Source organism: Poecilia latipinna, unplaced genomic scaffold (genome assembly GCF_001443285.1).
Source record: "Poecilia latipinna isolate Pla-1442-1.1 unplaced genomic scaffold, P_latipinna-1.0 Scaffold317, whole genome shotgun sequence".
Lineage (NCBI taxonomy): Eukaryota > Metazoa > Chordata > Actinopteri > Cyprinodontiformes > Poeciliidae > Poecilia > Poecilia latipinna.
In genome coordinates, this window is record NW_015112933.1 from 320,574 (window position 1) to 346,124 (window position 25,551).

The 25,551-nt window shown below is 40.5% G+C and overlaps 2 protein-coding genes across 5 annotated transcripts; one reads left to right on the plus strand and one right to left on the minus strand.

Annotated features, from left to right (window-relative positions):
* Positions 1-1,240: 1,240 nt before the first annotated feature.
* On the minus strand, positions 1,241-10,946 carry LOC106949007 (flocculation protein FLO11-like). Of its 2 annotated transcripts, none has more exons than XM_015034951.1 (8): positions 9,819-10,946; positions 8,819-8,922; positions 8,273-8,741; positions 8,103-8,195; positions 7,980-8,016; positions 4,386-4,457; positions 3,060-4,301; positions 1,241-1,887 (listed from the first exon to the last, which is right to left on the minus strand). In XM_015034951.1, exons 1-8 carry the CDS (start codon positions 9,915-9,917, stop codon positions 1,607-1,609), a joined length of 2,397 nt encoding a protein of 798 aa, XP_014890437.1. In that variant the 5' UTR covers positions 9,918-10,946; the 3' UTR covers positions 1,241-1,606. The 2 variants fall into 2 exon arrangements, with proteins under 2 accessions (XP_014890437.1, XP_014890436.1); XM_015034950.1 differs by having other exon boundaries at positions 3,057-4,301; positions 9,819-10,942.
* Positions 2,394-21,245, plus strand: ctcf (CCCTC-binding factor (zinc finger protein)). Of its 3 annotated transcripts, none has more exons than XM_015034954.1 (13): positions 2,394-2,480; positions 16,271-16,537; positions 16,622-16,804; positions 16,902-17,274; positions 17,377-17,547; positions 17,748-17,881; positions 17,971-18,091; positions 18,179-18,328; positions 18,457-18,617; positions 18,701-18,883; positions 18,966-19,116; positions 19,684-19,833; positions 19,918-21,245. In XM_015034954.1, the coding sequence occupies exons 2-13, from the start codon at positions 16,292-16,294 to the stop codon at positions 20,166-20,168; spliced, it is 2,274 nt and encodes a 757-aa protein (XP_014890440.1). In that variant the 5' UTR covers positions 2,394-2,480; positions 16,271-16,291; the 3' UTR covers positions 20,169-21,245. The 3 variants fall into 3 exon arrangements, with proteins under 3 accessions (XP_014890440.1, XP_014890439.1, XP_014890438.1); XM_015034953.1 differs by lacking the exon at positions 2,394-2,480 and adding an exon at positions 13,189-13,357; XM_015034952.1 differs by lacking the exon at positions 2,394-2,480 and adding an exon at positions 13,190-13,353.
* Positions 21,246-25,551: the final 4,306 nt, after the last annotated feature.

Sequence of the window (25,551 nt, forward strand, 5' to 3'; positions counted from 1 at the left end):
ACAGTGAGTAGAGCATACAGAAATTTTGCTCAAGGAAAAGTAGCAATATTTCAAAATAAAATTACTCAAGTAAAAGTAAAAATACTCCTAAAATTAATTTTTTTCTACAGTTACTCAAGTAATTGTAACTAAGTAAATGTAATGAGTTACGACTCAACTCTGAGCAAACGTGAATAAAAGTAAAATTAAAGTAAGTTTTAAAAATCAATGTTATAAAAAACCTATATTGTGTAGGACATTCCAGTATGTTTATTAAATTGTTGAAAGCTATTTTTTAATTTAAAAAAATAGTGCATAATTATGATTGAACCAAACGACAAAGAAAGTCTGTGAGTAACCTTCAGCTTGTTAGTAACAGAGTTAGTAATGAGATATAATCACTGATTATTTGGAACTTTTGCTTTCTGACAAATCTGGAAAACTAAACAAAACTCTTAATTCACCTAGGAATAACGCAAACGTAACAGAAAATGACTGGTACACAGTGAAAACACAAAGTCTTACCAAATATGTTTGGTTTAGTTTCTAGTGCAAATATCTTAATACTCTTGAAATAAGACAAATTAAATTACAAATAACTTCACAGCAACATATATGAGTTTGCTTTAAGTCAATAATTAATTAATGTTGATGAAAAATTACTATTGCACTGGCTGATTAGTTCACTTGTCATGTGGGGAAAATGTCCTGTTGTAAGTAAAAAAAATCTGCCTGTGGTACTATTACTTTTCCATCAATATTAAGGAACTACACCAAAAATACTAGGTGAGATTTTGTGTTTTAGCAGTGTAGCTAATTTTTTTTTTTTTATCTCAAAATCTACTCTTGAGAATGTTTACTCCCTGCTGAAATTAACAATCCAACAAGATAAATTAAATAATTAAAATGAAATGAACTGATTTATTGAGTGGTTCTGGGTTTCTGGTCTGGCCTGGGAGGATTTTTTTGTTGGAGTTTATATGCTTTCCCTTTGCATGCAAGGATTCTCTCCTGGTACTCCAACTTCCTCCCTCACCCAAAAACATGACCGCTGTAGCTAACTGGTTCATCTAAATTGCAATTAAGTGTGTTTGTGCGTGTGTGTGCGTGCATGTGTGCGTGCGTGTGTGTTTGTTGTCTCTGTCTTGCCGTGTGATGGACTGGTGACTTGTTCAAGGCGCAATACTGTATGGATGATATTTCAGGGAAATATGACTAACTTCAGGTATGAAAACAACTTCAAAAAAGCTTAAGGAATGACTCAGTGAACTGAATAATCCATTTAATAGTCATAGCTATGTCTCTTTTCCATCTTTTGTAAACATCATGTATTTTACCACAATAGTTTTCTTATAGTACATAATCATACGTGCAATGCAAAATCTCAACAGAAGTTAAAAAAAGGACAAAGACACTGCTGGATTTGTTGATTACATCACACCAAGAGGATCTCAGTTCTTTGGTCCAGTGGCCCACTCTTAGTGGTGTGCTGCAGTAATGTGGTGGTCCCTGTCGGAAGTGCCATTGATAATCTCTCCCCCAGCCTTCCTTACCCCTCGTAGCCTTTACTGTGGACTCTCCTGTCTGTCACAGTTGTTGGTCCCGTGTTCAGCGGCTTCGTTATTTTTCACTTATCACCTGCTGACATTGTTTCCTCTTGCTCTTGAGCCTCATTGACTGAGTCGTCTCTGCTCCTCTCAGCCTCTGCACCCGGGTCAGGTTCAGAGAGGGCGTTCTCTTCTGCTCTCACACTTTCTTCCTGCACTTCTTTTCTTGTTACATCACCGTTGTCAACCAGTGGTTTGTCACTGTCACTTTCGCTCTTCTTCTCACCGTGAGCATCTTCCTTCTTCTCGTCAGAATCACCTGATTTGGTCTGTTTGACCTCCTCAGAAGGCTTATCCACTGCTAAAGGACAAAAACATTCAATTAGACAAACAACTACCTACGGTATATACATTAAGTGAAACCAAGTGAATGGTTCTGACAAAAGTATTTATGCCCCTTGAAGTTGTCCACATTTTTGCATATTGCTGGTCTCTGGTCTTCATAATGCTTTTTTCACCAATGACCTATAAACCTCTGAGGCCTTCATAGAACTACATCTGAACTTGGAGAGCACCCACTCAAAGGTGGGTGCTCTCCATTTACTAATAAGATGACCGTATGCCTGGAAAGAAATTGTTTTTTTAAAAAACTTATAAATTACATATTATGCTTACAAAACATGTTCATCACATTTCTTGCACGAAAATCATTCTCAGATTTTTGTCTGGTCAGTTCTGCCTATTCTAAGCTTCTTTCAGATGGAGCTATTTTAGGGCCTCCTGTCATTTTAAATCCTAATAAGCTGCTGCTGGCCACGCCCCCAAACTCAATCTTTACATTCGCACGTAAAAATGGCTGCAAACAGATGCACATTTATACAAGATACATCTTTGAAAAGCATAAGTAGAGCTTCCTGAACATCCAACAAGAATGAAGCGAGTGGTTTTTGAATGGTAAGTCAACAACAAAACATTTGTATTTTCCAGCAGCCATTTTAACAGCGCATGCTGCGGTAAAACCAGCTGACCAAACGTGCTTTAACCCAGCTTGGATGCTAGGTAATTGATTGCGACTTAACAATCAGGTGGCGTTTGAACTAAACATTTACTTATTGCCAAAAATGTCGTGTTTTTTTTTTTTTAGAGTAAGACCCAAATAGAAACAAAAACGCGCAAAATGTGAATTTTGCATTATAGATACTTTTAAGATTCATTTTGTTTTGAATTGGCACTATTTGAATCTGGTGAATTGAAATGAACTGACGTGATTTTGAAAGTTAATTAAGAGAATTGGATTGTGTTTATTCAAAGGAGGTTGAATACAAATACACATTAAACTTTTAGGATTTCTATTGAAAAAGAAGAAGTAAAAACCATGTGATCCTTTCCTTCAACATTTAAATTATCCACTGCTTTTCACATAATCTCTCAGTAAAATAAACTGAAGTTATTAAAGGTAATCGGAAAACAGTCGAGTGGGAATACATCTGCAAGGCTCTGAATTACATATTTACTAAAATAAAATCTTACCGATGTCTGTTGTTGTGGGTTTTCCTGGTCCTTCTCCTTCCCCCCTTTCCTCATGCAGCGTCTGTAAATCTTTATCCTGGCGCGGCTCGCCATCAGGGGGTGCTGGACTGCTGAAGCGGCAAGGAGTGGCACTTAACTCTCTGTCAGGGGGAATCGTGAAGACTGGATCTGACCCAGTTATGTGTGGGGAGCTAATTGCAGCAGCGCCCGCCGAGCTGCTGGTGGAAGTGGTGTCTGCGCGGTTTAAACTGGTAGCAGTGGAGGCGGTGTCTGTAGGGTTCGTGTCACTGGAAGAAGTGGAGGGAGCAGAAATGGGAGCGTCTGACTGGACGGTGGCAGGAGAGGAGGCAGAGTCCATGTGGTCGCTGGATGGTGGGCTGAGGGTTTTATCAGCTGTGGGAGGGACGGGAGCAGGGGTCACAGGGGAGGCTGAAGTAACGGGGACACCGTGTGTATCTGCGGCTGTGACTGCACCAGAATTGGGAGGATGACATGTAGCTACAGAGGTACTGGATGGAGTATGTAGCCCTGAATCTGACACGCTGGTGGAGGAAGAAGAAGCTGCGGTGCTGACAGAAACATCACCTCCAGCAGCTGAGAGAGCACCATTTGGCTCCAGGGAAGTTGCCTCAGTTGGTAGATTTGTTGCTGTTTTAGAAACTGGGCTCTGCTGGCAGGGAGCTGAACCAGTTTCCAGGGTGGGGATGGAAGAAGTAGTTTCTGTTTTTGAGGTGGAAGTGACTGAAGGACTTGGGATTGGGGGCTCTGAGGTGGTGGGTGTAGCTGAGGTTGTGCCAGGGGGCTCAGATGGGGTAGAGATGCTAGTAACTGTGGAGGTTGGAGCTTCAGTGACAGGAGAACTAGATATAGGGACTGAGGCTTTCCTGTCACTTTCTGTAATGCTGGTAGGTGTTGTAGTTGCTGCAGCAGAGTCCACTGAGTCAGTGCACATCTCTGTGTCAGTACTTGAGAAGGAAACTGTGACACTGGCTGAGTCAGGGACTGAATTAGAGATTGTCGGTACAGAAGAAGAGGTGGTAGCAGGAGCAGACGGAGCAGCGGCCAGACTGGGCTTAGTGGGCGTGTTTGTCTCTGCTTCCTGAATCTGTGCTAGCTCGTTCTCTGGCGTATTGTGGCCTGATGTTGCGGGAGGCGGAGCTGGTTTGATTACTGGCTTTGGAAGCAGAGCAGGCTTCCCAGCTGCCTCGTGTGCTGACAGACTCGCCCGAATTTGATGCCGGGTGTCTGGAGAGAAAAAGGAAGGAGAAAGTCACCTAGCTGATCGTAGCAGGTTGAGAAAGAGGCTGAAAATGACTAATTGTGGTTTACCTGAAGATGCAGACATAGTCCGAGGTTTTGAGAAAGTAGAGGGTGGCTCAGGTTTATTATCAATGATGGTACCTGAAGCGCAAAGACTTTTATGTCATTTTAAAGGACAAATAAAGCACCACATTTTAGACTGAAGCAGGTAGATTTTGATTCCATAACTCTTTAAGCCTTATACTAGAAAAGATAGTCATGATGACATACGCTATTTCAGATTTATTTTTTATTTCTGTATCATTACAAGTGCATTAGCCATTTTATGATCATGCATTTGACACATTTTTCCCAACCAGAAGGATATGGGTATGACAGAAATCCACAGTAAAAAAATAACCCATGTAATTACCCACAAAATATACATGAAAACCTAAAGTAGTAAATTTTTCCCCACAATTTCACTCTCGGCATTTTAGATAAACTATGTAAAGAGAAGCTGGTTGCCTACATGTGGCAGGGAAATAATGCTCTACGAAAAGGTGTCAGAGGATGGATTCTAATCGCATCAAAGATTTTATTGAAACAAAAATTGCATAGCATCAAAATAAGCAGGGCACATTGATGAATAGGAACCTTTGTTTGTGTGACCTTCGACCATTTGTGTGTGAGTGTGCGCAGGTAGAGTAGGTGTGTGTGTTCATTTTTGACCTGGAGGATGTGATTTACCATCTAGAATAGTAAGAGTAGAAACCCAAAACAATCTGAGCCATGGAGAACCAAGGATAAGGTGGCTTTGGCTGCTGAAGACCCCAGAATAGCTGTGCAATCGACAGAGATCACCCAACACCCCAACCCGGTTGTACACTCCCCTGTGATGATGCCAGAGCCCATAAGGCCAATCCCGCACCACCAATCTCTGCTGAACTGGCGAAGGCACTAAGGAAAGATGGATGGGGGTCCATGCAATGCTCCTCTCTAGTGTGTGCATCGATGTCTGAGCTACTGTGAAATGTCTCAAGTGTATTAAAATGGGGGTTGCAATTAGGATGTTGGAGGTAATGGTTGGGCTTGCAAGGTCCATCATCCGACTCCCAAAGACCATGGTGTTGTGTGGGTATCCCAAAGAGCAGTGGTCTCAAACTACATTCCTCGAGGGCCAGAGTCCTGCAACTTTTAGACTTGAACTAAAAGGTTAAACTGCCTCTCTACCACACAGTCGAGCTCTACAGAGCTATGCTAATGAGCCAATATCCGAGCTGATATTCTGAAGCAGAGAGGCATCTAAAGGTTGCAGGACACTGGCCCTTAAGGACTGGAGTTTGAGACCATATAAAGAAGATGGCTGCTGACATCTGCCAGGACATATTTACTCTACAAAAAGTATATCTGAAGATGGTATCCTAATTGCATGATTGACTTTATTAAAGCCAGAATCCATCCAGCATCAAAGCAGGCAGGCTACGATGATGTAATATTAACCCGTGTTTGTTGACCTTCAGCCATTTGGATTATGTGTGTGTCGGTGCAGAGTGGTGCAGTTGGTAGCGCTGTTGCCTTGCAGCAAGATGTGTGGGTTCTCTCTGGCTTCCTCCCACAGTCCACAAACATGACTGTTAGGCTATTTAGTCTGTCTAAATTGTCCTTAGGTGTGGGTCTGTACATGCATGGTTGCTTGTCCTGTCTGTCTCTGTGTTGCCCATGTCCAGGGTGTACCCTGTCTCTCACCCATTGACTGCTGGAGATTGGCACCACACCAGATAGTAGATGGATGGTGAGTGTTGGTGTGTGTAAATGGTAGCATTTGTATTGCATAGGTGTATGAACTAATTTGTCACCTTGAGGTGAATAGTTGTGTATGTTAAGAACAGTTGAAGGCCTGCCACCCATCACCCATCCCACTGGAGCAGCTGGGACTCAAAAGGACCATTACTGCTCCACCTGGTGGGCTATCCCCTGGGAGGTTAAGAGGGATGAACACCCGCCAGAACCCCACGCAGTCCCCACTGCCCATTGGCAGCCAGACACATCCCCAGAAACCATAGACCACCCAGTGGCAGTCCACTTTCTGGGTGTGATCAAGCCTCAATTTAAGCATCACCCCATCAAAAGCATGTAAGAGGGTCTTGATCCTAATATGTCCCTGTAAAATGAAGTGTAGTGTTTATGTGTAAGGTGCATTAAAATTGGGATATGGGTGCAAAGTGCTGCATAGTGCCCCACCCATGCCTGTAAGGCCCATTGTCCCACATCCTAATACCCTAGTATGAGGAGTTGCATATGTTGGGGAGGAGGGAGCGCCGCGAAGGGCCGGTACGAATCCCCTTGGGAGCCAGCTCACCAACTGTAGCAGCCCAGTTAATACAGGTCTTTTCACTACCTTTTTTCTATAATTCATTTATAATTAAGCAATTTTTTGTCATAACGGCTTATTTTTTAAATGCTCAGTTCAGTTTTTAAAGTTATCTTTGCTAAAACCGTTTCAAATCAAGGACTTTTCTTCTTCTAAGATGCATGTAGCCATCTTGAATTAGGCCTTCCACGAGAGGGCAGAAGACAAGGATACAATCCAGTAATAGCTTTTTGAGGAAAGTGCAAACTTAATTACAGACGTCTCAGGAATACAATTCTGTAAGACAACGATTGTTGCCTTGCAGATTTCCTCCGTTACTGTTTTTTTACACTTGAATGTTTCAGATCACTAACCAACATGCCCCAATGTAACAAAAGGAAAATACTCTCAACCCTAATGGCTGTGCCATTCCTGGCAGCTACAAGTGTGGTCAAGTGTTTGCTAAAACTGTTAGTCTTTTACAGTCTTTTTGTCCCACTCTTCCTCTCGGAGTCGTTTAAATTCAACCAAACTGCAGGAATCCAAGTGTGCTTAAGTTTAATGTCAGAAACTGATGGTTGTAGATTCACCTTCAGCATATTCTTTTGGGAGAAAATCCATAAATTATGGCAAGGTGTTCAGATCCGGAAGCAGAAAAGTCGCCAAAGACCATCATATTGCCTTCACTATGTTCATTTTTTAAATCGCAGTGCTACTTTCCAAAATGTTTCCCTTTTGTCATCAGTTCAGTGAATATTTCCAACATGTCTTTATGTCTTGAAGATGTTTTTTTTATATGGCGTTGCAGCTCTCCCATGGATATGATTGTTCCCAGGCTCTTTCTGATTGTTGAATCAGGAACACCGACTTTACCTGAAGCAGGTAAGGCCTGCAGTGCTCGGATGTTGTGATGGATTCTTTTCTGACCTTCTGGATGAGTCTTCGATGTGCTCACCAGCCTCATGATTTGGTTTTCATCTGTTCTTGAATTTCTGTGAATTAATAGTGTGCTGTGTTTTGAGCTCTCTTAGCCTACTTCGTGTTGTCAGGCAGGTTCTTTTGAAGTGATTTCTCGACTCTGTGGGTCGTGCAGTAATCAGGCCTGGGTGTGGTTATCTTTGGTTGATATTAAAATGTGTTTGATCTGAAACATTTAAGTTTGACAAAAAAAAAAAAGAAAAACTGAAAAAAATTTGTGAAATATGAATGTTTTTACAATACTGTCCATGTTTTAAAAATATACTTTTGGCATAGTTGACTTAAAGGTCATTTCAGCTTTATTAACAATCAGGAGGAAAGAATAAAAAAATGCCGTAGATGATTATACATACCTTCAGATTCAGCCTTTTTCATTTCTCCTTCTTGATTCTAAAATAATAACACAAATAAGTTAACTCTGATATTCATAATTCCTTACTATATGTCAGATAGTTGAGGCATGCACATTTACACACCTGTGTGTCTCCTGGTGGAGGCTTGGAGACCCCAATACGCTGAAGCATGAGGTGGAGTTTCTGCTCAAAGCTGTGCTGGCCTTCAAACTGTTTCTGAAATCGGCAAACATGACTGACATTCAGATGGTTTTGCTACAAAAGTGGAAGAGTTGAGCTGCAGCGATGTTCACCTTGGCGGTGTTTCTGGCATTGGTAGCTCCTGCTGCCGCTGATCCAGACAGCAGAATGAGCGACTGGGATTTCCCCTCTCTGAGAGCTCGGCGGGGAGGCGCTGCCTCGCCCCTCAGCGGCGCGTCACCGGTAACCTCCGTCTCCTGAACAGCTGCCTCTCCAGTAACAGCACTGGGATGAGCTTTCACTTTATCCTTTTCATTCTCCTTGTCGTGCTCCTTCACCCGTTCCTTCTCCTTGTCTTTCTCTGACCTGGCGACCTCCCTAAGAGGTCGGATGAAATCGGCGATGGAGGCTTTTTTGGGGCGGCCCTCCTGGCTCGGCTCTGACTTCAGGCCTCGCTTCCTCTTGAGGGTGAAGAAATCTCCCAGTTTCCTCCTGAGAGTTTTCGTCGGTGGAGGACAGGGAGCGACAGCGCTTGCAGGAGCCACTTCTTGCTGTGTGATACTTTCCTCATCCTGCTTGGTCCTACACAAAGAGCCTTGCACGTCAGCTCTAGCTGCTTCTATTCACACTAGATCATTTAGCTACTGAGCTATACTCACAGCGTATCAGTGGGAAGTACTTTCTTTGTAAAGAACTCCTCCACGCCTTCATCCACTCGCCCCATGTGCTCAAGAACTTCATTTTCACTCTCAATTATCGTCTCCTAATTATAGAAATAAGCAGATCCCAGCAATCACAAACTGTATCACATATAACTTTACATTACATAACAATCACCTCTGAAAACCCACACACTCTGGCAGAGCTGTTCCTCCTGCCTCAACGCACATTTTTCTATTTTTTTTTATTTTTTATTTTTTTTGGTTTGATTTTCTCGTCCATTTCTGATGGAACCAGGCCTCCTGGGAGCCAGTTGCTCAGTAACGTACAGTGATCGAGCATCGCCGGGTTTTACATCCAGAACGAGCGCAGCATAATTCATTTTGCCAATAAAGGTAATGTGATATCAAAAATGCAGCTATGCAGAATTGCATTACGCTGATCATGTCAACATCTGCGCCCACAAGTGGAGATGAAAGTCAAGAGGTTGGCTGCCGAACACGAATTTAGCAGAAGTCACCGTTACGCGATCTTCTGCCGGGGGGATTGGGTGAATTTTGTCTCCATGGGAGTGACTGCATGTCTACAAGCTGCTGAAGCTCTGTGACAACATGACCAGCTCAGTGGGGAATAGATGCACTCCCTCAGCATTTAGAGAAATTTACAGATTAAAAATGCCTAAAGCCTTTTTTTTATATGGTTTCCTTTTTTTGCAGGAAGAGCCGGGGAAGACGCTGAGACCAAATTCCCACTCGCCCTCATCACCATCTCATATGCACACAGAGAAAAGAGAGTGGGTTTTTCAAAGAGCAAGTGACCGGTACAAAGGGACTGCCTAATTCAAGCAGGGACCAGGCATCTTCTCCACCCTTCCCTTCCCCCTGCCTCTCCCCTCTGTACCCTCTTCCATCCTCTCCCTCCCTTCCATTTTTCTCCCCTCTCTCTCTCACACACACCAACCATTTTATCCCAAACCCATCTGATCCTCACACACATTACCTGCGGTCTGCTGGGACGGTAGTTCAGTTTTTGCCGGTGGGGTCTCGGTCTGCTCTGGGTGTAGTGCCTGAGAGCTGGTCCGCCCAATGGCAGCTCCATTGGGGAGACACGGCACGCTGCTGCCGCGGCTCTGTTGCTGAGGCACGGTTGCTAAGAGCACCAGCAGTATGTAATGCCTCCACAGTGGTGGGAGGGACCAGGCTGGCTCGACTGACAGATCTGACAACAGAACCTCGCCTTTCTCTGCCACCGCCCCCCCTCCTCCCCTCTGCGAGAGGAAAAACCAGGAGGAAAAGATGGTGATAAAACAAGGAGAGGCTCTGACACACACAGAAAAGTCGCCACTCTGACACCTGCTTCATCAATGCATCCCCAGCTCTGTGCATCTGCATCCTAACCGCCACTTTAAGCAGGAAACCGCTGAATAGACTGCGTGTTCTGCTGTTGCTTATGTAACAAATTAATAATTTATTTTATATGCGGAAAAGATGCTTTGAAGCAGTAATTGACAGGCTGACCTGGCATTTCTTGGGTCCTTTACCACTAAAGGAACCTGCGTTAAATGGGCTGTGAGGTGTAAAACAGCGAGTTGCACAACTTGTTCAGGAGCCATAAAACACGACACACGCCCACAAGCACCAGTTTCTACATATTTTCATCCCAGTGCCTTTTTCTTTGGCGGCTTGCATCCTGGGCTTCACGGGAATTTTGTTGCTTGCATGGCTGCTAAACATTTGATATTCAAACTAGGAGAGATATTTAGACATTCAGGATATTCATCTGGATCGTTTCTATATGTGGATCGCATTTCTTTGCTATTTGCTTCTGCGACTATTTACACAAATGAGGGGAGCGTCACAGGGACTGTTTCTTTTCATCTTAAACTCCCTTTTCAGCCCAGAAATAACTTGTTTTCATCTAAGGAATCCCACATGAAATGTTTTCCACATGCAGTAATATGCCATCACCTATTTCAGCGCCAAGCTGCAGGTACAATAATCCTGCACCGTTGGTTATTGTAACCTGGAGGCAAGTTTGGATCATTGTTTTCTGAAGCTTAAATGCATTTAATGTTAATTAGAGCCTGTCTGTACTTGTAATCCCCGAAGATTGAATCTAATAAAAAGACCAGATGAGACTGTACTTTCAACTAATGAGCAGGAAGAACTCCTGCTGACTAAATATTCTCAGGAGGGGGGAAGAGGAATGAAAATTTTTAAATGTAACCTTGTACATTTACTTTAAAAAAATGTGTCGTAGGGAAATTTGTTTTCAAGGAAATACGGCACTGCCTGTGCATCTGTTTGACTTTGAGATTTTAAATTAAATGATAACGCAAACAGTAAATAAGTCAGTATATCAAAATGTACAAAAAACACAGCCCCATAAAAAATAAATGAATAAAATGTAAAAAAAAAAAAAGAGAAGTCCAAATCACAGGAATACTAACTTAATCAATCAGTACAATCTGTATCTATCAGCTTCAACTTGATGACTAGAGTGAGAATTAATTAAAAGCAATTTATTTCACACCGTTGTATTAAAAGGTGACCAGGGACTGATTTATTTGTTAATCAGATTTTTCCTTGCAGCAACATGTTTACAGTCGCCACACATTTTTGGTGCACTGCTTACTGGAGCAGCCCAATAGTCAGAAAATATAGTTGTGAGACTATGCCTGAAAGCTGTGATGGAGTAAAATTGCTCTTCAGGTTCTGCACACTCAAAAAAAAACAAACAAAAAAACATCCTGCATAAATTAGCTTCATTTTTTACTTCTTTTCCTTCTGATATTTCTGAAGGCTTACACAAAACCTTAAAACCTTGAACAAAGGATGCTTCATGAGTATCATTTTATTTTTAGGTCACTTTGGCACAGACTGCAGAAAAGCCTGTGTTTCTCTTTCTGTTCTAAATGTGGCTGATATTACAGAGCACGGACGTTCACCTTTCCCTTGCAAATAGTTTTAGAGAGAAATGCAGGTCCCATGTGGCAACATGCGTATAAACATGAATGAAATCCACGCCATCAGTTTGGTACATGGTAGTCTAAGATTTGCTAATGGACATAATTTGGTTAAATAACCAAATTATACTGTTGTTTGAGTTCAGTGAAGTAGAGTGAATTCAAATAAAACTCTCCTGTTTAAAGTGCACACAGGTCCCAAAACTGTTTATAAAATATGAACAAATATTTATATTTTATATTTTCTATATTCTCATTTGTTAATTTTTATCTGCAGCTTTCTGATCAATCGCCAATTACCAATCTTTTAAAAAGCCAGACCTGCTGATTCCAAGATTAGCCCATAATTTTTTTTGTCTGAAATGTTGTTAAATATAGTTATAAAAAGTTGCTGAGTTAACAGTGGGGTAACTATTGTTGACTGCAAACATGATCTGGTGGGATGGTCTATCAGTCAAACCTTTCTCACAGGAGAGCAGAGGACAGTGGTTGATATTTTAAACCTTTGCCAAGGTATAAGATTAGTGTATAAGATCGGCTTCCCATATAAAAATTGGCTGAGCACCAATCTACCAAAATTAAGAAAATTGGCACCGATAAATTAGTGCACCCCTAGTGTGTATGTGTGTCAAGTTGGGTTGAAATAATTTAATTCAATTAAAAGCACTTGTATATTGTTACAAGTACAAATAACCACTGAAATTTTGTTACCTCATTGGGTTTTACTTTTACAATTTTTTAAATGAATAACTAAGAAACTTACCCAGAAAACTCTCGAACCAAACATCCAGAAGTGTGATTAGAAATAAAGTTAAGGAATCCTGTCCTTTTCGTACATAGTGCACCGCATAGCCTTAATTCACATCCCATATTGTGCTGATCCCATCTATCAAAGCTTGCTCTAAAAACACAGATCAACATGTGCTGGACATTAAAGGAAATGTAAAATCAAACTGACATTAAAAACCTCTATCCCAAGGAAAACATAGTCAAGATGGGCAACCCCTGCATAAACCTGTTTACATACTGTAGTGCACAGAAAACAGTTTTCTAACACTTTTGTTTTACCTTTTGTCACTTGCGTGGTTCCATATATTTCAAATTTATCCCATTTCTAACAAACCTCACACTGCCCTCTTGTGGTTAACTGTATGTACTACTCCAAACCAAGTCACTATTTTTGACTAAGCTTTGAGTACTTGTCTGGGGTACGTTTATTTACACCAGAACTGATCTGCACATGTTGTTAGAGCGCCTTTCGTTTCCCCACCTCCAGCTTCTATTGATTATAATGGTCGTGTCGCCACGCCCACGCCTCATTTCAAATCTGGCGCCCATAACACACAGTTACGGCGGGGCCACTCCCCTCTACTCCCTCAGGCCGCTGTGAACGCGCAGGCGCGCTGCTTCTAATGGGCCGCCATTTTGTGTTAGGCCTACTCCTCCAAAGCGGGAGAAAATTAAGAGCTCGGCGCAGAGCACACACCACCGTCTGCTGCAGGATTGAGAGGAGCAATCACTGGCGCTGAGGTTCGAAGTGACTACAACGGGGAAAAGAACCAGCCTGTAGTAAGTGAAAGTGTCATTTTGCCTCCAAACAAGGAGAGGTTTTTGTAGGAGCCGTCGACGGCCTCTAGGTGTCACGGTAGGGCTTACCGTCCAGGCGGCTGGCGGGGGGTGTTTGTCTCCCTCTATCGTTATCCAAAATACACTAAATGCCTCTATAAACCCCCACTAGGTGAATCTGTCAAGTATGTTTGAGGCTTCCAGACGAGATAATTGTGTATTTACGTGGGGATGGTTGTATTTATCGGTATTTCTGATTTAAGTCTTTTCAGGCCTGACGTCCATCTTATCGTGCCCTTTGTTTCCTGTTTTCAGACGTTGTCGCGCTTCCCCACTTAAACACAGCGAAGCTTAGCCAAGTCCTTGTCTCGAAACCCAAGTTGTAAATTATTTCAGATCAAATAAAAGCAAACAGAAGATGGGTAACTTCTGGTTTTTAAAAACGGATAGATGAGTGGCTGGGGGATTGGCTGATCGACAGATTGTGATTGGCAAACAGTCAAACCCCATCAGTGTCTCTATCACCGCAGGAAGACATGAACTGACTCTGACGATGGCCGTTTTTTTTTTTTTTTTCAGTTAAACCGTCGGATTCGCGGTTTCTTTGAAACTCCACTTTATGTACACATTTTAATCTGAATTACTGTAATTTTATTCTCTATAACTCAGCTTAGCACTCCAACATGACCTCCATTATTCTTAGTTTTGCGCGCTCCAACTTAGACTACTTCGGTTATTTATTTTACATTTTTAAGACGTGTTAATTACCCAAATGTGCTGCTGAAACTACTGCAGCGGGAAAGAGCGCACCACGTAAAGTAAAATACTTTTTTAAATTTTAAATCTTTGATTTGCACTGATAAGTTTTATTTTGTTTTATCTGAGCTGGTAAAACGACAAAACAGCGACTGTAAAGATGCTTTTGTTTGTTTTTTCAGGTATTGGTAGTTTATGATGTTGTCTCAGCATTGATTTGTTGAAAGTCCCTTTGAGTGTTTCAGCCCGATCAAAGGGCAAAAAGGCTTGTGGTAATTAGGGTTGTATGGGCGATATAGACTTAAAATTTAAATTCACAGGTTAGTGAAACTTATACCAAATGGTCTACTTCTGTACCCAGTTGCAATAAATAGTTTACTGTTAATAAATTGTTACACTGTGTTAAATTTTTTTTCTTGTAGAATAAACACATGGAAAAGTTGATGAAAGTTATAGTTTTTAGTGTAAATGCCTATGCTTTATGCCCATTCCTGGGTTAAATTCTTTGTTTTTGTTTAACCTTCTTCCTTCTACATGTTAAGAATATCAGTAGATCACATTTAAATGTTTTTTGTTAGAAATGGTTCACTGTGTAACACAGAAACTTATTCTTGATTTTGCCTCCAAAATCAAGAATATGATTTTGGAGATTCTCATTCTGCCAATGAGAATCTCATTGACAGAATGAGAATCTCAATTCTCATTGTGTCAATTGAGATGATTTTAAATCTTTTAGATTAAAAACAAACTGGTTAAGGTCTGGTAGATGCAGCTGAAGCCCATAAACTTTGCTGTGTCTGATTTTTAAAGCTGGAAATGAAGGCACTCTTGAGTTCAGCACATTTTTGTTGCAAGCAGACGCCGCGCTTGCTATTTTTATCTGTTATTAATAAATGTGCAAACACATTTTTCTCCACCTTATTTTCAAGCACTCAGGTGGCAAGCTCACAAATCGATTTTAATATTTGTGGCACTTGAAGTGTTAACTGGCTTATACCTATAACTCTTTTAGTTTCAGCCGAACTAACTCAGGTCTGCTCTGCAACTGCTAACGTTCCCACCTCATGCACATATATTAAGCATGTAAATGTGTCTTTGCATGGCTGGCATCCTACGTGCACCAGTTTTTTAATTATGGTATTCAAAGCAACATTGCTGCTATTATTGGATACCCTGATGTCTGATTAACTTAATTACTGCCCCACATCGTATGGTGTGCAATTAATATCAAACATCTGAATCAGGCCTGTTTAGATTATGATTAATGAAAACACAAATAAGTATACCTTAGGTTAAGATGAAGTCAAAAGTAGGAGGGAGGGAAATTAGGGATGCAAGATATATCGACACCAACATCGGCCCTCGAAATAAAACTGTGCCAACATTAACAACCAATAGTTTTCATCTATTGCTGTCTTTTTCTACTATCTTTTTCCCCAAAAGGTGTCAAAAAGATTTAGATATATTTATAATATTGTTAAATATCGGTTATTAACGGCAACTTTATTGTTTATTAACGGCAACGTTAATATCAAATATCGGTATCTGCCAAGCTTTTAATATTGGTGCATCCCTCTGAGAAATTATATATTTATGACATTGGGATCTGAATTGGCAAAGGGGAGACTTGAAGGTAACACTTTATTTGAAGGGGGTTGAATAAGACTGTCATGACACTTTCATAAACATGTCATGAACATGAATAAACCTTCATGAATATTTATGACTGTTGTCATAAAGCGTCATTCGGTAAATTATGACACTTTTAATACAAAGTTGACATTATTCAAAATGTCTTTGTTATGACAACTTGACATTAACCAAGAAATCATTACTGTTTAAACTTTACCTTTAATAACAAAAAGTTACCTAATTTTAAAGTGCAATCAATAATACTTTTATAACAAATTTATATCAGTAATGATTTCTTGGTTAATGTCAAGTTGTCATAACTTCAACTTTGTATTAAAAGTGTCATAATTTACCGAATGACTCTTTATGACAACAGTCATAAATATTCATGAAGGCTTATTCATGTTCATGACAGGTGTTGCGTCAGTCTTATTCACCCCCCTTCAAATAAAGTGTTACCGACTTGAGCAGCACCTCTACTGGGTAGTGGTTGGTTTCCTTATTCCTAACCATTCCAACCCTTTCTTCCCAGAGCGTTGGTTAGCCCATTGCCATGGAGGGCGAGGTCGTTTCCATGGAGTCGGCTCAGGCCGCCGCCCTGGCCTCTGATGGAAAGGTCCTACCGGAGGGCGGAGAGGCTCTGATACAAGCGGCGCAGGGAGAAGTGGCCGGTGACATGAACATGATGGTGATGGACGCGCTGGATCCCACTCTGCTGCAGATGAAAACAGAAGTGTTGGAGGGAGGCGGCACGGTGACGGTTACCGGGGGAGACGAGGGTCAGATCATCACACTTCAGGTGTGTACAGGTGACTAACGTGGGTTGTAAGTAACTGGACGAGTTGTGAGTTGTTTAATTGTAGCTCTGAGCTGTTCTTTGCAGGTGGTGAATATGGAGGAGCAGGCCGGTGCCGCGTTGGGTCTCGGTCAGCTTCAGCTGGTCCAGGTCCCGGTCACAACAACAACTGTGGAGGGGCTCCAGGCCACTTTTGTTGAGGCGTCAGGAGCTAATAAGGATGCAGAACCGGTTATCTGCCACACCCTTCCTTTGCCCGAAGGCTTCCAGGTGAGAAATGATTTCCTCCTCCTTTTAAATCCATGGTGTTGAGATTATTATTCAACATCTTTGATGCTCTATACTGAATCTTTAATGGTTTGTTTAGGTTGTAAAAGTGGGAGCGAATGGTGAGGTGGAGACTGTAGAGCAGGAAGAGCTCCAAGCGGCCCACGATGAGCTCCAAGCAACACAGGAGGAGGAAGAGGAAGATGAGGAAGTGGTTGAACCTGAAGCTGCTGTCCCTCAGCAAGAAGACCCAGAGTGGTCAAAGGATCCAGATTACCAGCCCATCGCTGCTGTCCGCAAAGGGAAAAAGGGCAAAAAGAGCCGACTTCGGTATGCAGAGGGAGATCGGGACATGGATGTTTCTGTGTACGACTTTGAGGAAGAACAGCAGGAGGGGCTCCTGTCAGAGGTCAATGCTGAGAAGGTCGTGGGCAACATGAAGCCTCCAAAGCCCACCAAGATCAAGAAAAAAGGTCCATCTTCATTTCTAGCACTTAAACAGAGCGTTAGTTTCCCACTTACATTTTGGTGTCTATGTTGTAGCTTTACTTATTATTATTTTTGTCTGTTCTCAGGTGTGAAGAAAACTTTCCAGTGTGAGCTCTGCAGCTACACCTGTCCAAGGCGTTCTAATCTGGATAGACACATGAAGAGCCACACTGACGAGCGGCCGCACAAATGCCACCTGTGTGGCAGAGCCTTCAGAACAGTCACGCTGCTGAGGAACCACCTGAACACACACACAGGTAAAATGAGGCAAAGATATTAAAATAATTATACTTTACCGTCAGGTACCACATTTAGTATTCATAGTTACTGAAGCGGTTAATCAAGTGGTTCTGCCAAAGCTGGATTAAACGGCAAACTGACTGTTGACTACATGCATAAATATGCAAATGTTTGAAACCAATACAGAGAAGTTTATTCTCGTTTTCTTATATTTTAGGCACCCGGCCACACAAATGCACAGATTGTGACATGGCCTTTGTGACCAGTGGAGAGTTGGTGCGCCATCGTCGCTACAAACACACACATGAGAAACCCTTCAAGTGTTCAATGTGCGACTATTCCAGTGTGGAGGTACTTCGGTTTATTCAAGGGTGTCGCATTTAGTTTGTAAATGTATTTACTTGTACTGTGAAGCAATTATTTTAATTTTGTTTTCATAGGTGAGCAAGTTGAAACGGCACATCCGCTCTCATACCGGGGAGCGGCCGTTCCAGTGCAGCCTTTGCAGCTACGCCAGCAGAGACACCTACAAGCTGAAAAGACACATGAGGACACATTCAGGTAAAACACACCTGGCCTGTTGTTTTTAACCCGTTTGCACGTTTTTGCACAGAGTGTCATAATATTTTTCCTTCCTTTGTGTTTCAGGGGAGAAGCCGTACGAGTGCTACATCTGCCACGCCCGTTTCACACAGAGCGGCACCATGAAGATGCACATTCTGCAGAAACACACAGAAAACGTGGCCAAGTTCCACTGCCCCCACTGTGATACGGTCATCGCTCGCAAGAGCGATCTAGGTAAGTCCTGTCAGGATGTAGGGACAAAATCGGACACGGTGTTGGAACCGGTTCTCTTCAGAATGAGTGACTTTAGGTCGTGTGGCGTTTCCTCTCTAATAATAATAACCTGGTCGCCTTTTCTGTAGGTGTTCATTTGCGGAAGCAGCACTCGTTTATCGAGACGGGGAAGAAATGTCGTTACTGCGATGCTGTGTTTCACGAGCGCTACGCTCTGATCCAACACCAGAAGACTCACAAGAACGAGAAACGTTTCAAGTGCGACCAGTGTGATTACTGCTGCAGACAGGTGGGATGCAAACATCCGCTGCCCGGAGTTATGACTTTACATGAAAACTGCCGGCTGTAAGACGTTGTTGTGTTGTCTTGCAGGAGCGCCACATGATTATGCACAAGCGTACACACACAGGGGAGAAGCCATTTGCCTGTAGCCAGTGTGAGAAGACTTTCCGTCAGAAGCAACTTCTGGACATGCACTTCAAGCGTTACCATGATCCAAACTTTGTTCCCACTGCCTTCGTCTGCAGCAAGTGTAGCAAGACCTTCACTCGCAGGGTAAAACGCGCTGAGGTTTCAGTGTAGCCACTGTAGTTTGTCCGGTGGCTGTCAGAGATTTACAGTTTGGTCTGTTCAACAGAACACAATGCTGCGTCACGCAGAGAACTGCATGGGTGAAGCTGGTGGAGACGAAAACGGAGACCCGTCTCCCAAGAAGGGACGGCGTGGCAGGAAGAGGAAGATGCAGAGCAGAAGGGACGACGATGATGACGACGACGACGAAAACACTGGTACTTTAAACTTTATTTTAAGCTTATGTATGTGTTTGTGTTCTGCACATTTCACACCTCAACCATAACAACATGCACTGTCCTTCATGTCGGTTCTCATGGCGGACATGAGAATCGACTTGCTTCTCTTTGTGCTCGCTTCTTTTTACTCCGTATCTTAATACTTTCTGAAGCGCTGCCTGGTTTTTCAAAGTAAAACTGCGTGGTAGAATCCACAAAACTATTACACATGACTGGTTAGTAGTCCAGGACCTGGTGATTGGAGAACTCATTTATTTAAACTTTTATTATATTATCAAAATATTATTAAAAAAAAAAACTGTCAGCCTCCTTTGGTTGTTTACAAAACAGAAGGTGAAGTACACATTTTCTCTGAAAGATGCATTTTTTTTTAGAAATGTAGGAACTTTTGTTTGTAAGCACCACAGACATTTTTTAAGAATTTAGTTTGGGGTTTTTTTGTTGTTGTTTATAAAGCTCATTAAAATGGTCTCTGTAACTCTTCAGCTAACTAATTAAAATGGTCTCTGATATCTGGGAGGTTTTAACAGGCCTGTTTTTATGCAGAGGGAGAACTGGATGAAGTAGAAGACGAGGAAGATGATATGCTAAACGAGATCGAAGTGGAACAAGCTGAACCAGTTGTCCCAATTCCTGCACCAGTTGAACCCCCGGTGAAGAGGAAACGTGGACGCCCCCCGAAGAACAAGCCTGACCGTAAGTTTCCGTCTCGTTTTTAAGACATTCACCCTCGGACATTTCACTATGCAGCACCAAATCCTGACCTGGGTTTCTTTGCAGCCGCTGCCATCATCCGTGTGGAGGATGAGGTCACAGGCGAGGTGGATGACATCATTGTGAAGAAGGAGGTCGGTGCGGAGCAGGAAGAGGGCGCCATGGAGGAGGTGGTGGTTGGCGGCGTCAAGTCGACCATTCAGTTGGAGGAGCTGTCTCAGGTAGAAGGAGCGGCGGCGGCAGAGGTGCAGATGAGCGAGGCCCCGCCCAACGGAGACCTGACCCCTGAGATGATCCTCAGCATGATGGACCGATGATTTATGTGAAGGTGGAATCTGTAAAAAAAACAAACAAACAAAACAAAACAACAAAATAAAACTCCCAGACCTTTGGTTAAATCTTTATTTTAATTCTTGGCATTTAGGATAACAAAACCTTGCACCATGCACAGAAAACATCACTGTTATAATTTAAAAAATGTACTTTTTAATAATGTGTCGATAAAGACTTGGGACAAGTGGGGGAGAAAATGTTAATAAGGATTTATCAAACCAAAAACAAACTTTAGTACATTTTAGTTTGAGGTGGCTGTAATTTGTTGCAGTTTATCTGTGGGTGATTTGGTTTACAAAAGTAGAGTGTGTGTTAATCCATATTGATTGTCTTCAAAAATATCTGGATGAGCTTTTTAACCTTTTCTAGGATATTTCTTGCCATTTTAGGCTGATATATAGAGTGTGTAAATAGAACCCGAATATTTAAAGCCCAAATTGAAAAAGGTAATTGTACGAACAAACGACTGTCTCTGATTACAGCCACTTCAAATTACAAACCATGAAATATCTTGAATATTTTTTTTTCCTTCCTATGTGGTTAGTACAATTTGTTTCTTTTCTTAAATCATATTCTAGTTTTTAAAAGCTTAATAGACTGCTTATCTCATGCTCCTTTCCTGCTACTGTAATACCTGTAGAAGATGTGTATGTACTAAACATTGTCACAGATGAGTGCAAAGATAAAAACAAAAAAACTACATAGTTTTGCTCTCATGTGTAGTCATTCCACATTAGGTTAATGTTTTCCTTTTTGTACTATTGGCGAAGCTACGTAGCAGCTTGAATGATCTTTTAATAACTGGCAGTTGAGAACAGATGTATGACTGTACAACCAATAAAAGTAGTCATGGGACTGATTGTTTTAAGTTTCTGCAGTTGTAATGATCTATATTTTTAAAGGGACTGGTTTGGCTCTGCTGATATGTTAGTACAGTTGCAGCAAGAATTCACTTGACTTCACTTTTGTTAAAATTGGCTGGCTGGGGGGAAAAAGCAACAAAATGAAAAATGTCAACATATTTTGCTTGCAAATATATTTTATTAAATTGGAAAGCCTGATTTTTGTTTTGTTTATTTATTATATGACAGATGAGTGGAGAAATGTGCCCGAGTTTTAGCTGGGCTTGACGACATCTGGAAATATACAAACTCAAAATAACTCAGTAGTTCTTTACAGGTCTGGATAAAGGAGGACAAATGAGAAAAAATAATTGTATTTCCACATATTAATCCTTATTCTGTTTAAATCTTGTTTGTCCTTTTCTTTCTTTTCTCTCTCCAGTCCTCTTTTCAATTTTCTGTCCTTCCATCCTTGTGTCCTTTCTATTCTTGTCCCTGTTTTCCTTCTTTCTGCTCTGCCCTTCATCTGACTTCAGTTCCTCCATCTGTCTCTTCTTGTCCTCCCTCCTCTTGTGTCCTGCTTCCCTTTCCTCCTTGTCCTTCACCATTTTTTCTTGTCTTGTTCTTCATTGTTGTCCTACTTGTCTTTGCTCCTCCTTTCCTTTTGCTTTCATCTTGTTTCCTTTCTTGTCACTCATCACCCTTCCTTACTGTTTTTTTTTTTTTTTTTACCTACTGGTTTTTTTTTTACCCATTTCCATATTTGAGGCATGCAATTTGTAGAAATGTCTCAAATAATTTCACTATTTTTTAGAAAAAGTTAGTTTTTACATAAATTATGTATGTAAAAATATAAACTTGCTTTTCATAAGCATAACTGGCTTGATTTTCACTTGTCATGTGGTTCATGTGACGTGTCACATGGGCAAAGCAACAGGCTAATTACAAATACTCCCACTAATCAGATATACACACATTTATTTATTTTTTATATTCTGAGAGACATTTCAAATTGGATTTAAATGGAAGTTACCTTTCAGTTATTATTCCTATTAATTTGCAAGAACAGGGAAAAGCATGAGTTTTTATAAACTGATTGTGCTACTGGGATACTAAATCCATCTGAGTATTTTCACTGTAAAAGTTGCAGCATTCTGCAACTTTTGTGAAAGAAACATTTTATGCTGCCCAGCTAAATAAAACTTTAGGGCTGCAAATGTTACATAATCTTCTGAAAAAAAAACAAGTTTGCTTATAATTTTTTGATAAATATCTACTGTAGAGAATGTTCTCATTGTCCTAAATGAAACCCGGAGCAAAACTCTAGTTTTCCAGAGAAATTCCTGAGGGCCTCTACTGAATTTAACGTCAAACCTCAAGTGTAGAAAAATACCACAAATTTCATAATGATTTTAAATAAAATCTATTTGTAAAAAAACATACAAATCAATCCAAGTCAGTTTTATATTACTGAAAGTAGCAGCCATGTACTGCTGATTGAAAACTTTTGATAAAGTGATCAGTACAGAGTGTTACCATCTTCATAAAAGCATCTGTTTTGGTACTTTGCTGGTCAGGAAGCGTACATGTTAACACAATGCCAATATGGAAAGACATCAGCAATGACTGGGAAGGAAGATGGACTCTTTTTGTGGTGGAGGTTCTCTACCACTGAGCAGCTGTCATACCATGTAATATTTAAAACCGTGTAAAATTACAAATTACACCTTAATTAAAAGTGTGCAAACTCAGGTCAAATTAAAGGTTTGCTTGTTTATGTAAGTTCTGTTAATTGACTGAAACAGTTTTTTATTTTATTTTATTCTATTACTTACAAAAATCTTGTTAAACTGTGATGGTTTAAAGTTGCGGAAAGTGTGGAAGTGGCAGCAAAAAGCGCCACCGCCGTTCCCTCCTGCTGTCAGCTGACTTGAGAGAAGGCTACATTACAATATGTGTTCCCGTTGTTCTCGAAACTGGGAAATTCCGACTTTCCAGTCGAGCAAACTTAACTGGAGCGGCACCGGAAGTCAGATTTCCCTTTGAGAAACTGGCAGTAGCTTCCTACTACTAGCCCCAGTTACACCTAAGCCTGCGGACTTCGCGTTTCAAAATGGCCGCCGCTCTCATCAACGGTAGTAAGATGTGGTGGAAGCATGTTTATTTTACAAGACCTACAACTAAGATTACGTCTTAAATAAATATTGTGGCGCCCATAACTCTAAACTGATCAAATTAAAAGTGGTGTTTGTTTATGTAAGACGTATTACAACGTTTATAAGCATCACCATATTGAAATTTTTACTCTAACTAGAACGATGTTACCTCGTTGGTCTGACGTCAAAACCAGCTCCGAGTTTTGTGCCTGAGTGATAAATATTCACAAGTTCAGGTTTGTGGATTTGTTTTTGGATCATTTAGAGCAACAGTAAGTGCGACTCAAATAATAATTTTAAGTTGTTTCAAAGTACAATTACAAAACTCCTAGAGAATGTTTTTCTCTTGAGTTCAATTTCAGCTGAAAGACACGAATACTTTTGCCCCAAATGTGCATTCATAAACTTTTAATAACTGTTGCTCAATTTCATTTGGACACACTCAGAATGTGACCATAAACAGACAATGGTATTTTGATTTCATGTGGTTTCTGAGAGCCACCTAGAGTTACAACATTGATCCAGAGCTATAAATAAGTCAAATAAAAATGAAAAATACTGTAACTGAATAACTGCAAGAGCAAAAGTTTCAGGCTACTTGATGATAAAACTACTGGCAATAACTGTTAAATCTAGTTTGCTGACTACAGATAGTACTTTGTGGTCAGTTTTTTCTTTTTGTATTATTTTAACGCACACATTCCTCAGTTGACTTATAGGGCAGATTTATTTGATACATTTTCGGTCTTTTTTAATCCTTAATACATGTTTTCAACCAATTTCTTCCTTTTAATGTGTTTACTTGTACATTTTACGTATACGCAACAAATTCTTTTGAGCTAGATGTGGAAAACACTGCATGGATTTTAGGAAAAATTTGGCACAACTAAAACACGTGGAAGCAGTTTGCAGCTCAGTACGGTGTATTTTTAACCCTCTACAAAGGGAATCCACACTTTATTATCCCAGTTACATCAGCTTTATTCCTCCTAATTTCTGCGCCTTGATTCCCCGATACTGTAATAATTAGTCGAACCAACATAATTTACCCAGCGGTGTAGCACACTCTGTCAGCAAGCCAGCTGTATTTTATGGGTAAAAAGTGCCAGATGCTCGCCCCCATCGTCCCTTCATTCCCAGCCTGCGGGTCCAACTCGGACCAGCAACCCTCGGTGCATCTACAGCTCAGATTTATCCGTCGAAGCCGAACCGAACAGGCCGCTCATTGTGACCGCTGCACTGGGAAAGCTTTCGTCTCCTGGTCCTTCCTCTTTCTCGGAATAGTCATGGCTATTTGTTTCCGCTGCTTTCTCTGTGGTGTCGCCAGCACAGAAAAGGGGTAGCAACGGAGAAAACAGTGACTGAGGCTGAGGGACATATTTGTTGCCACAGCAACTAGCCAGGCCCAATTTCCGGTTTAGGGAGTCAGATTTCAAAATCATCTCAATAATAATAATAATAATAATAATAATAATAATAATAATAATAATAATAATAATAATAATAATAATAAAACACACATTAAACTTTAAACAAGTCTTTCACAAATAAAATATTTTGGAACAAGCAATAAGAATAATATGCAATATTATTAGATATTGAAAACTCAATTTATTTCAGCAACTTTATCACTAGGTGAAACATTATATAGATTAAATAGACACAGATGAATGTTTGAAAGTCCTTATATCTGTTATGATTATGTTCTGCTTACAGTTAATGTAAACATAACATTTAAAATTGGAATATTACATCACACTAATAATAAAAAACATGTTTCTATACAAAAATGTAACCTTAATGAAGTGTATGTTTCATACTTGCTTGAAAATACACTAAATCTTTCTCCATTATTTTTCAATTTAGGGCAAAAGAATGTAAGAAACCCCAACAACTTTAACTTAATAAGGTTGTTTAGATCAACTATAACTTGACATCCATTCCCAACACAAAATCCAACTTCTTTCTTTGTTTAATTAAAATATTTTAAAATAATAAGATAAAAAACTATTATTATTATTATTATTATTATTATTATTATTATTATTATTATTGCTCGTAAGTATTTTTTAGTTCATTATTTTGACCTACATGATAAAAAGTTTGGACACTTCTGCTTAAGCCATTTCATTCACATTTAAAAGAAAATCTTCACCTTCCTAAAATAATGGACATGTTTTTCTAAAAAATGTTTCCCTAAATAAAATGTTCCCTAAATAAAATAAAATGCGGAAAAATTTTTTTGTCGAAATGCCTCTCCCCGCCTCCCCCCCCCCCCAAAAAAAAAAAAAAAAAAAAAAAAAAAAAAAAAAAAAAAAAAACAAAAAAAAAAAAATTGGAATATATTTAACTAAGAAAAAAACTAGAAA